The sequence below is a fragment of the Anolis sagrei genome, chromosome 1, assembly GCF_037176765.1.
Source record: "Anolis sagrei isolate rAnoSag1 chromosome 1, rAnoSag1.mat, whole genome shotgun sequence".
Taxonomy (NCBI): domain Eukaryota; kingdom Metazoa; phylum Chordata; class Lepidosauria; order Squamata; family Dactyloidae; genus Anolis; species Anolis sagrei.
The window spans coordinates 257,649,496-257,664,193 of NC_090021.1; the positions used below are offsets into that span (position 1 = coordinate 257,649,496).

The 14,698-nt window shown below is 37.9% G+C and overlaps 1 protein-coding gene across 3 annotated transcripts in view; it reads left to right on the forward strand.

Moving 5' to 3' along the window:
• WT1 (WT1 transcription factor) overlaps positions 1-14,698 on the forward strand; it is a 64,325-nt gene that overhangs the window by 37,917 nt on the left and 11,710 nt on the right. For all 3 annotated transcript variants that reach the window (XM_067462689.1, XM_067462688.1, XM_060753673.2), the window contains 2 exons: positions 8,784-8,886; positions 10,362-10,512. In XM_067462689.1, coding sequence (XP_067318790.1) covers positions 8,784-8,886; positions 10,362-10,512 — 254 coding nt within the window. The remainder of the gene's footprint in view (positions 1-8,783; positions 8,887-10,361; positions 10,513-14,698) is intronic.

Consider the following 14,698-nt stretch of genomic DNA (forward strand, 5'->3'; position numbering starts at 1 on the left):
AACATATTTATGGAGTTAAGAAGGAAACAACATTTTTTTCAATCCCTCTAACAGTCTGATTCGGAGATGATTTAATAAGAGAGTACTAAACTATCTGTATTTCAATGTTCTGGCTAATATCAGGGGCACAGTGTAAAAGCAAAGAAGCTATGATTTGCTGCCTCCACCCAACCCAAAGCAAGCCCAACAATAGCCAACTAAGCGCCACACCATATACTTAATTCTGTGGCAACACATTTGTACATTTTAGTGTTGTGAAGTATGAAAACAGATTATCATAATTTCTGGAGCGTTACCCTATGGAGCAGTGGTTCTCAACCTGTGGGTTCTCATGTGTTTTGGCCTACAACTTCCAGAAATCCTAGCCAGTTTACCAGCTGTTAGGATCTCTGGGAGTTGAAGAGGAAAACATCTGGGGACCCATAGGTTGAGAGCCACTGCTATGGAGGAAGGAGGCAGAGTTCCAATAAAGACTATTCCTCCCTCTTTCCCTGCAAGCTGCTCTCCTAGCATTTCATGAACTTCCATTCTTTGAAGACTGCATTTCTTCATGTGCACATTCAAAGGGCTTTTTAAAATAAAAAAATATATATAACAGGAACGACACTCTGGAGCATGGAAAGGTGCTGTAGTCTTGATTCATTTTTGATGTATATCAGTTGTAGCCCACAAAACGACGAAGAGAGCAAAATCAAAACTTCCACAGTGATTGTAGTCATTGTGGCTCCTATTAATAATTAAGCTACATCCCATGTTTTTACTTTCCTTCATCCATTCACACATATTTTGTTTTGATTTTATTTTGTTTTTTCTTTTGTTACCTTCCAACCTTTGCATTTCCACCATCCCTCCCATTTTCCCGAGCTTCCTCCCTACATAAAGTTGTCTTCTCCCACCTGTAGGGAGTTGGATCTGGGCTGATTACAGCTTGTTCAAAAATCTTTTCCTGTTACCCTGGATGCAGGAAGTCCTTCTTGAAGAAGCTGCAAGCTATTAAAGATATTAGATGTAGCTGCAGACAGGATATGGGGGCTGTCATGGACACAGTTCTACGTCTTTCCTGGAACTTGGACCAAGTTGAAAGATGAAGGTCATTGCAAATATGGTTGTCAGAAGAGAGCCAACAACCATATTTAGTACTGACTAGCATGATTAGATAGATCAACTCTTAGAACAATGAGAGTAATAAATGGTCATTTATGAGTGATATATCTCTAGCTATCTCATTCATTTCTATCTATGTATATTTATATTTAGCAAATATGTGAGCATCTAGCTTACTCATCTGAGGTAAAATGAATATTCACAGATATAAAACCAATTCACTTTAAATCTGTCTTTTGTTGTTACCTTGCTATTTATGTTATGTTTTTTCTTAGAATTCTAGCATTACAATGTTTAGATGCAAATGTGCTATTTTATTATTTTACTATTATTTATTTATTTATTTTATTTCTATCCTGCTTTTCTCTTGCAGCGGGATTAAAAGTAGTGAACAACATATAAAAAGCCAAGATACCTCATACAATGACAATAAACAATCCCATCATAAACCCATTTCCATCTAATAAAACTGTAAAACCTTCTGTAAAACATAACTGTTTTTTTTAAGTGAAAAGGACAAAAATGAGAGAAAAGGATGAGAAAATGTTTGCCTTTGATTGCCTTGTCCCATCTTGAAACCAGTCATCATGAAAACACTAAGCCTAATTTACAATATATGTTATTGAGGGAGTGGTAAAAAAAAACCCCAGAACGAACCACAGCAGTAGAAGCACACGTGTCTCTTGGGACTTTTTGGATGTTTATTTTCAGAAGTTTTAAAAAATAACTGGAGAATGGGAAGAAAAAGGTGCCTCTGTTGCAGGGCATGGATACCAAATAGTCCAGGATCACAAAAACATTGTTTGGAAACTGTAAAAGTCACATGAACTTCAGCTGAAATACTGAAAACTGCAGAAATGTTTCACTTTTTTTTTCATCCTCTCCCTTGTTCTTGTTCTGTGCCTTCACCTTGTTTCTTACTTATTTCAATCCGGACTTATTTCAATCCAACATTATCTTGGCAAGATTGGTTCAGAGTGGGTTTTTCTTCTCTTGACATTGAAAGAGTGATTTTCCTAAGCCCATCCAGTGGTTTTATATGGGTTAGTGGGGATTTAAACCCAAGTCTCCAGAATCATAGTCTGATTCCAAACTAGTACACCATATGGTTCTCTTGCACCAGAAGTTAAACCCCTTTTATTTAGAGCAGTGGTTCCCAACCCTTTTTTGACCAGGGCCCACTTTGACCAGGGACCACTCTTCAACATTAGTACCAAAAGGGTTACGAATCGATTTTTGGTGAACTTTAGATTCAATTTGGGGTGCTGATTCAGTAAATTGCATTGGATAGACCACATCAGCTCTAGTTTCTGATACAGAACATATGCCATGGTCACCGACAGGGAAGGAGTGGTAGACGGCACAAAAGGAGTGGAAATAAAATAATTAAAATTAAATAAATAAATAAAGAGGAAGGAGACTCATGGACCAGATTTTCATCCTTGTGGCCCACGAATGGTCTGCGGCCCACAGGTTAAGAATCACTGATTTAGAGCCACATTAAATTCACATCAGGCATTGCTTTTTATTGGGTTCTGCTCATCTTGAGGCTTTGGTACAATTTGAAAGTACTTTATGAGATTTCTGTCCTTAAAGACAGTGGGAAATTGTAAACATCTCCTAGATGTTTTGAACCATGTTTTCCCTAACCCTGCCTAGTTTTAAAGGATTAGGATAGTCCAAATGCCAGAAGAGCATATTCTCTGTTGCAAGGTTTGTAGTGCTTCATCAGACTGAGAAAGGGAAAACGTGAACCTTGTTTGAATAAATATTACCAAAAACCCTTATGACAGGGTCACCGTAAGTCAGAATTTTGGCTGGTTTTATGAGGGTGGTGGGAGGCACAAAACTGGAGTGACCTGGTTGAAGGTTATTGTGTAACACTTATAATGTGATTGCCTTTACATCCGATTAAAAATGGCAACTAAAGAGTCACACTAAAACCATTGTGTCTGGGTAAAGCATATGCTAAAAAATCAACAGTAAAGTGCCAACAAACAGAGGTCAGTCTGAAAAGTTCAGGAGTTCCTTAAAACCACAGCACAGCAATTAAAAAGGTTTTGTGTTTAAACAAAAATGGTCTCCCACTTCCACAACAATTGTTTCCATAACATGATTTTTATTTCATTTCAGTCCAAACACTCCTCATTGACTTTTCTAAGGCCATTTCTGACTTTATCTTTCATTGTCTGCCACTTCCTCTTTAGAGTCTGAACTTAGAATACATTGCTCACTGCAATATTAGACATTGTTGGTCTCTCCTGGAAAAAAAATATCCCAAAGAATGAAGGAACACATTCAAGAAATCAAAGCAAGGAAGAGATTATTCTTTGGGGATCAGAGTGAAGTGGGAGTGGAAACCTCCTGGATTATATAGAAATATGAAAAGTGGAAACAATAATATAAATAATATTCTAGGCATCATAATTTCTGACCAGTAGACTTGCAAAGAAAAAGGAAACATAAGATGAAATAATGATGCTCAATTTGTGGTACAGCACCTTTAATTTTTTGGGGGGGTGGGGTTAAGTCAAAGACTAGAATCTGTGGAAAATCTTAGCTAGACATAGTCTCATCCCTGATAATATGAGCCAAAACAGCTATCTGTCTTCTCTGGCAGAGAGAGTTACAATACACAGTGCCTTCAGTTTCAGTTGCTATGGAAATAAGTGACTCTTCCTAAGATTTACATTTCTAAAAAATGTGAAGAGTTCATAAAGGTTTCCCATGAGTTTAGTGTTTCAGATATTTTTCTACTTCTTGAAGTATTTAATGGACAGTTGCATCTTGCTTTACATTGAAAAATGTAGTTTTCTTATTTTAAATTGTCAAAGTAAAATCACTTTGTTAGCACTGAAATATAAAGAGAGCATTGTACAGTATTTTCTTTCTAAAAGAGTACTACAGTTAATTTAAGAGATATATTATTACAGTTCACTAATAATGAATTGCATTATTAAAGATTTCATTTTAAATTTAGAAAAACACTATTTTTTAAAAAATGACCAGAAAATTGGAAGGTTGGTGTAAAGACGTATCAATGCCACCAATAAAAAGTAAAGTCGTGCGTTAATCCCACCAAATGGGATTACCAAAAATGTACAGAAAGTTCCTAGACTGCTAATAAATTAAACTGCCACCAATATGTTTAGAGACGCTGGTCTTAAAGTCTCTATTTATCCCTATTTGCGTTGTGAGGTAACTTTGGTAGAGTGGAATGCACTGAATGTAAAATCAATGGAGGAGGCAGGTTTAAAATACAAAGAGAACAAGTTTATTGTTAAACAAAGCGTAATTGTTGCAATATTGAGATGTTGAGCTTGGCATATGCTTGATGGTTACAATATGGCTTGGTTGAGATACATTCAGGCTTTAGATGTTACAATCTTATAAACTCCTTCTACAGTGAAGTGCTTTATTATTTCAGTGTTCCTTGTTGTGAATATTCTCACTGTTTGTCCTATACCGGATCAAACCACTGATCTCCAGTCTTCCACTACTGGCGATCCTAAAACCCCCTCTGTTAGATTCTTTTTAACTCAAGCAATCTAACTAGGTTTCACCTTCAGCTCCCTTGCTGAAGAAATATTCACAAATACTAAGAACTAACTGAATTTACACTGCTTCACACCACAGAGCCCTAACTGTCTCTGCTCCTCCTCTCAGGGTCTCATCCTCCTGACTGACTTATTCTCTCAGAGTCCCTACTTGACTCTGCTCTCCCTCAGGGTCTCTTCCTCCTGACTGAAAATTAACTGTCACTTTCAAACCTTTTTCTCCTTAAGCTCCACCCACCTCCTCTTCTGCCTTGTCACCATGGCAACCTATCTCTCACAGCTAGGCCACGGCAACCAATGTAAAACATAAATACAGCTTAAACACAGTATAATAAACACTTTATAATAAACATTTCTCTACAGTTGGTACAAAAGATTTGGAATTTGCTAGACTGGTTATAGCACATGATTGGGTGCTATAGTGCATCATGCCATTTCCCATGCCCTAATTATATCCTCAAGGCAATGAGATGCAGTGGTTTAAATGTTGGACTAGGACTTTGGGAGAAGAGAATTCAAATCCTCGCTCAGCGTTGGAAACTCAGTGGGTGATCTTAGGCAAGTCACACTCTCTCAGTCTAAGAGGATGGCAATGGCAAACATCTGATTGAAAACTGAACAAGAACAATTGTTTACTTGTTTCTTCCTATGGGTTAAGGTAGGGAATAATAACAAACAACACAAGACATAACATCAGTTTAAAGAGCATATAAAATCAATAAAAATTAAAATCCACCAGTAAATACTTAAAATCCACAATTTAAAGCTGAACTAGATAGGTCTGCTGGAAAAGACTGGTTTTTACAACTGTTTCAAATACAGACAGTATGTCGAAGTGACACCCATAAGTCATTCCATAATCTGGGAGCATCTGTAGGAAATCAGTCAACCTAGAACTGGCTGACTGATGTATTTTTATTAATTTATTTATTTCAAACATTTGTATCCTGTCCTTCTCAACCCCTGAGGGGGGACACAGGGCGGTTTACAACCGGCAACAATTTGGTGCCAACACATACAAACAAAATAATATAACAAAAACTAAAATATTAGTTAAAACATTAAATTATAAAATATCCATTTTAAACATTATAGCAACAATATAGCCATATTCAAGTCTGATTCAGCGTCCAGAGTCCCAGTCCAAAGCCTGTCCATTATCAATTCTCATGAATCATTGCAATTTGTGGATGTCTTCCAGAAGATCTGAGTGTACCCTTTTGTAAGGTTGCCATAAACTGGAGTCAACACAAAGGCTCATAACAGCAAAGGTATGCTCCACAGCCCCCTGATATGGTTGTGTGTGTGTTTTGCCATTCTCCTTAGCAATCCTTTATTGCACATTGGGACAGAACATTGGAGCCCAGCAAGTATTGATACCTGCCATAGTTACTTTTTCTAAGAATTGACTGATCACTAGGTGAATATTCAGGAATCTTTATAAGCCCCAAAGAAAATACCACTACAATGGACAGTAGCATAGATCCTGAGAAGCATCAGCCAAATTTTGTTCATACAATGGTCTTTCTAATTTCTTCTATCTTCTTCCCATTGTGTCAGTCTCCACCTTAAAGTATCTCTTAAGAGTCAGAGAAGGGATGAAAAGGGAGAAACTCCAGAAGGTAGAACTGGATAAAATATATGGAAGGATTTGAACAAATTACTTGAGAACATATTTGATTCTTTTGGGTACAACCCAGTGAAGAGTTAAGCCCATTTAAGAGTAGTGAAAACAATTGGCTTAAGTAAACATCATCTTGTTCTGGTGGGCTGAGGATTGACCTTGACTGATGGGACAGTTTCAACAAGTACTTATAACTTTTAATAAAAAGGAAACTATCTTTATAGAATCATTATTTCCAGAGATAACACTAATGTATATTTTTCAGTGCTGGTATAGCAACTTTAAAAATGAACTGCTCATATTACATTTTTCATTTTATGTGTGTAAAATTGGTGTTTTTCCTGTATCTCACATTTAGTTGCCTTTTTATGTTAAAACTTCCTTTTCTTGCTTCAAGTGCTCTAAAAGTACTATGATATTTTTTCAGTGTATTCTTTTTTCTGACTTCAAGATTGATGATGATAGATCACTGAATGTTCAATATTTAATGTTGATTTGTGCTAATTGCTTCAGGGACCCCTAGAAAAAGTTTGTACCACCTTAACTTATTTGAGACTATAATTTTATGTGTGTGGGTCGTGGAATTGCCTGTGACCCATGAACCACATTTAACCTATGTCTGATTAAAGGTTGTGACAGTTACTGGAGTGTGCAAGTAGAAAAGTGATGGTACATTTATGTTCTGCCTTAATGAGCTTCCTATAGGCAACTGGTTGACCACTGTTTGAATGGAATGATTGGCTAGATACCCCGTGGCTCTGTTCCAGCAGGTCTCCTCTTATGAAAGACAAGGACCTTATCAGGCACAGTCTTCTCTTCATCTTCTCTCTGTTTTCAGGAGCTGGCAAGACAGAGTCCAATGGAGATCATTCCACGATGCACACCTATTTCCGGTGGCTGCCCATGGGAATCTGTTTTGCCAGCACCTGATAACAGAGAGAAGACCAGACTCCTAATTGAAGAACATGGAGGGGGGGGGGGTAGGGAAACAACAGGAAACAATGTGGGATAGGAGGTCATTCCAGAAGATTGTGGAAGATGGTAGGGACTGAAGGAGGATGGTTCCCTTCATTTTCCCCTGTTGCCCCCCGCTGAGGTCCCCAGCCCATCTGATGAGGTCCTTACTATAATCTTACTTTTCTGAAGGCACAATTTTGTAAAATTAAATGCACTAACCTTCAAAATGTGTGTTTAGGACCAAAATGTTAGAGGACAACTGTTAGGGATCGAATTAGCTGATACAAAATCTATGCACATTCTAACTTCATGCCACAAGCTAGTATTATCTAAGGAGGTACCTTCTGACTGTGGCCCTCCAGCTGTTTGGGCCTCTAACTCCCAGAAGCCCTAACGAACTTGTTCAATTGTTAGGCATTCTGGGAGTTGAAGGCCCAAACAGCTGGAGGGCTGCAGTATGAGGATGCCTGATCTAAGGCAGGTTTAACTTTTATGGATTTGATCATTCACAAACCATAGAGTTGCACCAGAAGAAGCAGAGGTGCTCTCTTTGGTAAATAAAGAAGTGCTTTTTTTTTTTTTGCAGTAGTCCTGTGTTCCTAACCCAGTGAATGTGGAGGGCTGATTGTAAAGGATTACATTGTTCTCCATTGCACAGCTGCCTAGAATGAGTTCTATTGAAAATCAATAGGCCTTCTAATAAAGAAACACACTGAAATAAATGACTGATGGAAGTGAGGATGATGGCTCATGTCTAAGCAGAGCATTTTCAAGAGCAAGATTAAAATGAGCCTTCAGTTTTAATTTAGGTAAAGGTGTCCCCTGCATCCATTCAAAATCTGGAAGGCAAATGTTTATGTACAGAAAAAGTTAAGTGCTATGGAATATACCTTAATAAAACCCCAAGATTCCTAGCCTTAAATTTAAAAGCCCTACATATTTCAGAGGAGAAAACGTGGTTGTTCTGAAAGTAAAAGAGGCCAGAGGTTTTGATAGGGTAACAGTGTCACTGTTTGTTGACTTTACAGAAGGTTAAGCTGTGGTGCATCTTCTAAATTGATGTGTGGGTTAAATAGGTTAGGACACTGATTTGTAATCCTATCCTGTGGCTGCACCACGGCTGTTCTTGTAAATGTCATCACTTTCTCAGCCCTATCTGGTTATATCTGAGTCATGAGGTGCTGACAAAAATCCACTGCACTTAATGTGAAATCTGAAGCATTTTGGTCATTCCAAAGATATTAGCAATAGCCAACTTGGCATTTAGCTGATAAATAACTTTCATACAGGCAGAGCATAAACTTTGGTTCCTCTGTGCTTTTCCCCATCCTTATAATTCACTAATCACATTTTACAGCAAGATAGACAAATCTTGTTTTCTCCACTTGGAACCCATGTTTTAAACAAAATTGGAGTGTCTTCTTCCGCTGTTTCACTTGATGTTTGGATGTATCTGCTTTGGCATTTATTGAAAAAGCCCTGCAAATACACTTTTAGCTTTAAGAACCAAGTGTAAAGTCTTCTCTCTCTTTTTTGCCCAGCCACACAACAGGATATGAAAGTGATAACCATGCAGGTCCCTTGTTATATAGCTGTGGAGCCCAATACAGAATACACACCCATGGAGTTTTTCGAGGAATACAAGTGAGTATATGTATGCATTTTAGGAAGAAATGTATGATTTTAAGTGATGGTTGGGCCAACATTAATCATAATGGTTGCTCTTAAGTTTTGTCAGTAATACATGCCAATATGAATATATTTATTGTGTGGAAGATCAATAGAAATTCATTGCTTCACAAAGTAAAGAAAAGGATACTTTAAGATCAGAACAATAAATAAAGAGCAAGACTCAAAAAGCAGGGGAATCCCAGACAAGAATCAATCAGGGCCAGCTAACACCTCCCAAAAAAAGATTCCTCCAGACAGCAACCAGCCAGGCCTTGAAACTACAGGCCATTAAATCCCAATCAAGGTTGCAAATTGCAACATTTACAAGTACCCCGAGCAGACAAGAGTTCTTTCCCCACAGACCTCACAAGCTCTGAGGATGCCCGCCATAGATGTGGGTGAAACGTCAGGAGAGAATGCTTCTGAAAAATGACCATACAGCCCAGAAAACTCACAGCAACCTAAAGAAAAGGAAGGATAATATTTCCTTTTCATTAGAATAGATTTGAAAGTACATTGCTAACCAGCTTGACAGTTTCTCTAAATCTGAAAGCCTCAAGTGAGGTGTCTCAAATAGTAATGCTTTCTCTTCAGATAATACGGGATGACAATTGAAAGCCTGCAAATTGCCTTTCATGAAATACCAATATTTTTGTATTTCTTGAAGACATTGTTGTTAAAAAAAAACCCCAACAAACTCACAATCCATCAAGTTCCCCAAGGCAAAGTAAAATGAGTAAAAACATTTTAGACCCAACTAAAAATAGTACTAAAACCACAGAGAACAGAAAAGCAGTTAAAAAGAGTTAAAATCAATTAGTAGCCACCCCTAATGTTAAGAGTCAAAGGCCAACCTGAGGGCCCTTCTCCACTACCATATAATCCAGGTTATCAAAGCAGATAATCCACACTATCTGCTTTGAACTGTTTTATTTTAGTCTACACTGCCATATAAACCAGTTCAAAGCAGACAATCTGGATTTTATATGGCAGTGTAGAAGAGGCCTGAAACATCATGGTCTTTGCTATCTACTGTAAAGTCAAATGGGAGCTCATTGACTTTCCTTGGAGGGAGTTCTATAGTTGAGATGCAGCTACAAAAAAAGCGCTGTCACATTACACACCATGTTCACCTCATGGGTTGCTGAGACATACAACAGAGCCTGGGCTGAAGATCTTAGATGTACGGCAAGCTGATAAGAGGGTATTTCATATGTCCCTGTCTCTAGTCTTCTTAGGAAATTATGGGTCAAGACCAGCACCTTAAAGTAAGCTCAGTACGATGTGCTTGATGAAATAAATAAAATGATCCAGATGCAACATAGTGTGCATTCGTGGGAGGGCATTTAAGGTAGCTGGACAGTTCTTGCGTACATTACACTTCTTCCCATTATTAATTTGCCTAGATAATATATTGAATCTTCCCCACTTTCTTGGTGCCATTGCAGGATGTGCGGCGAGTGCCTGGAGTAGCTCCTACAATTGTCAGGTCAACCAGTGAGGCAAATGAGAAACGGCCTTTCATGTGTGTATACCCTGGCTGTAACAAACGATATTTTAAGCTGTCTCATCTGCAAATGCATGGTAGAAAACACACCGGTAAGTCTTTTTATTGATTCCTAATATTTTTTGTATCTAGTTCTGGGTCTCGCTGCCTTTGTCCTCTCTCTGGTGAAATTACTCTTTCATGGACTCCCCAAAGGGAGGCATTCTTTGTACTTCTGACAATTCAACACCAATGAGTATCATTCTCTACCATTGTTACTATGTGCCATAAGTTTTAGACTTATGGTAAATCTAAATCCATGGAGTTTTAATGGCAAGATTTGGTCAGAGGAAGTTTGCCTTTTTCTGAGACTGACAAAATGTGATTTGTCCAAGGTCACCCATTAGGTTTCCACGGCTGAGCGGGGATTCAAACCCTGATCTCCGCAGTCACACTCCAGTGCTCAAATCACCACATCATGCTGGCTCCTATGTAATGACTTACCACACAACAATTGATGAATGGATTTAATCTAGTTGTAAGTAATCAGTAGGATCTCAACCTAAATGCAGTAGTTTTCTAGATGTCACAACACTGCTGATTTTCTACAACCAAAGTGCTTATTCTAAACAGGTGAATCCAAATTTAATTTTTCTCTTGCCCCATGAATGATGCTTGAAATGGAACATACTGAAATAGAGATTCATATTTTTTGGAAGTATGGGAGTGAGACAGCTATTTGCTTATCAAAAGAGAAAAGAAAGGGGGATTGTAAGCTTGCCCTTTGTCATCACTTAGACAATTTAGAGGCAGCTGACTCATTATATTTTCTGCAGAGTCTTGCTTTAGATAGTGTTACTATCTGTAGAACGCTGTTACACAAAACTGCAATTTATATCAGTGTTTATCAATGATTCAACACAGTTTTTGCTGACACGTTGTGCCCCCTGTGTCTGTTTACTGTGTGCCTTCCTAGTATTAACAATGCCATTAATGAAATTGATATAGTCATAAAATGATACTGCTGTCTTGGAGCATCATGCAGTTTCTAAATATAATGAAAAAGACTCTTAACAAACTGGCTATCGTGGCGATAAGATTTCCTGGAGTTTCCATCTAGCATCAGTATAATCCAGAAACAATGACTCATGCATTTGAAGATTTTCTGGAACTTGATGTACGGTTTGGGAAATTGTTTTTACCACCAAAAAGTGATGCAATTTTCCAGACAAAGCTTTCTTCTTAGTAAAACTGTAAATATACAGTGAATAGAACTGATTGTTGTTGTCATCATCATACTGAAGAATATTTCTTATACATGAGTATATAATGTCAGGTTAATTCAGAGAGTATATAATGTCAGGTTAAATCCCACACATGGATTTATTGATTGATTCAAGAATTATTTGGTGGAAGTTTACCATTACCTTTTATGTGTGTGTGAGTGTGAAAGAGAGAGACATGCTGAAGCTCACCCAGTGAGTTTCTGAAGTTAAGCAGGGAATTCAAATTCTGGTCTCCCAGAGCCCTAGTTCAGTACCAAAGGCAGTGCACCACACTGGCTGACTACTAATGGCAATATATTTCTTGATATTTTATTGAAAGCAAGCAGTGACTTCTAACATGGAGTCTTCACGTGCAGTTGGATGGCAATTTCCATAATCTTGTGGAGAGAGGCAAATATAACTTTTAAAAAAATTAATTTTATTTTTAAAAGTTTTAAAAGTTACATTAAAAGTAAAAAGTGAATCAAGAAAATAAATATAGAGTAGAAACACAAAAATGCCAAGAAAAAAGAAGAAAAAGAAGGAAGAAGAAGAAGAAGAAGAAGAAGAAAAGAAAAAGTAGATGATGTCTGATCTATCCTGACATGCAGAGTGACAAATATATCAATGCACAGAGGCAGTTCTCCAAGAGAAAACCAACTTCTCCACTTTGGCTTTACTTTCATGCCAATTACTGACTTTGTTCAAATCTTAAAATAATTCTAGGTTACAAATCTTTTAATGACATGAAGAACTGCAACACCTCAAGTATTACTGACTGGTTCTCCCCATAAAAAAAAACAACATACAGTATTTTAAAAACTATGCTTCTGATATTTCCCTGTGTGCATGCATTGCTTTACATGTATTGCTTTACAATGGTTTCCTAGCCATAATTGGAACTGGAGATTTGATCTCACTTTGGATTTGATTCTGGGCAATGGAGAGATGAGTAGTGAATCTGACCTTTTATGAGTTTTGATACTTACTGAAAGAAAGAGGGAAAAAAGGATTACTGGTATCTAGTAAGGTGCTGGCCTTAAACTCCAATTATCAGACAAGTTTCTATGAAATCATTTTGGCTTGAAGAGAAAATGAGTGGAAGACAGCAGCCTGGGAACATCTGGCTATTTCTTGCTAGTTTAAATTTATAGATAATTCCTCTCTCTCTCTGTCTGTCTCATCTTCCAATCCATTTGTTCTTCCTGTAAGGAGTGCATGGGCATTACTCACACTTTCGTCAATGAGGGTATTTCCACAAGTAGAAATTTATTGTATTTCCAGTAACAATGGTTTGATATCTATAACTCAGAAATTATACTGCAAAAAAGTCTTCCATAGATGTATGCAATTACCAACACATTGGATGGGGCTTGGGAAACATCCTAGGATGCTTCTGTGCCAGTCTAGCGATGGATGGGCACACTGTCCATCCCATGACGTTGATGGACATCTGGTGGAGGCCCTGCCCACAAGTGGAGATAAAATGTTGTATGACGCTTTTCTCCCAACGTGGAAGCTTGCCCATGTTGTGCTGGCTCCATTGGAGGCAGCACAGATTCTCGCTGCTTGCGCGATGCTTCCCACAGGTGATGGGGAAAGTGTCACTGCAAGGGAGCAGCATGTGACGTGATGGATTCACCCCACTGCCTTTCTTCGGCAAAGCGGGATGCCTCACCTGGTTTTTGTGATACGGTCATTAGTCTTCTCCATTAGTGTGTGATATTAAATATATTTTACCTCCTATTTTTAATTTGCGGCATTCAAGGCCACTCCACCAAATCTTGCAGAATTGTGTCTTTTAGTACCAAAAGTGAACTTCTGGCTACTTCTAATTTGATTTTCCGTTCTCCAGTTTGCATTTTCAGGTTGGTGCATGGAGCCACTGCAGAGAGCTAATATGGTGTAGTTGTGTTGGCCTAGGACTCTGAGAGACGAGGGTTCAAATCTCCTGTCAGCCTGGGTGAACTTGGGCAAGTCATGCTTTCCCAGTCTCAGAGAAAGGCAATGGCAAACCTCCTTTGAATAAACCCTGCCCAGAAATCCCTATGATAGATTTGCTTAAGGGTTACTATAAGGTAGAAAATCATTGTAGACAAACAACAAGCAGCCTGTTGTAGGTATCGTAGATACAAAATTGCTTCTGGAATCCAGATCCCCTGAGCTTGCCTAGTCCTTAAAAACAGAATATTCTGGGGAAAATATTGAACTCAAAGAAACTTTGACTTTACTGCTGATAGCCCTTGTACTATGTGATAAACACATATCTTTGCTATGTGTGACAGCAGTTGTTGGAAACATCGTACTTTGGCAAAGTACTTGCAACTGAACATGCTGTCGATACTAAACAAATATTGAAAACTGATAGTAATTGCTCTGATACGATTATCAGAAATTGTAACATTTGTAACATTATTGAAAGCCCCTCACAGGCATATACTTGCTAACAAATGCACTGCTTGGCCCTGATGTATGCATTTTTGGTGCATTTTTAAAATATGTTAGTTGTTAAAACTTAGGAGATGTGAAAAGATCCCGAGTTGCTATAGCAGTCATGATTCAAACAGTAGGTTAATCTAAAATTCAAATAAGGATATTAGAACCTAATGCAATTCCTTTTCTCAGTGGTTGATGTTTCTAATCAGAAGTGCAGAGATGTGGGAAGATACTAACAATCAGAAGAATGCGAATGACACATTATATTTGAACATATTTGTCTATAAACAAGTGACAAGTATGTGTTGCACATTGAAATAAAATAAAATAAAATAAATGGCAACAGCAGTTTGAGCAGATCTCAGCGATGCTTTGGCTTCAAAAAAGATATAGAAGTTCTAGCATGGCTAACAATAACAAAGAGCTGTTGTTTGCAATGTGAAAGAAAGAAACCTATCTCACTGTTCTGTGTAAATAACTGTGCTTTAGCCCTGTTTTGCACTGCATGTTGGACACTATCATTTACTCAGTGCATTCTGTTCCATCAACAGCCCCACTCTCTCACTAAATCTGCCAAGGTTTAAGACTGTTTCCGAGT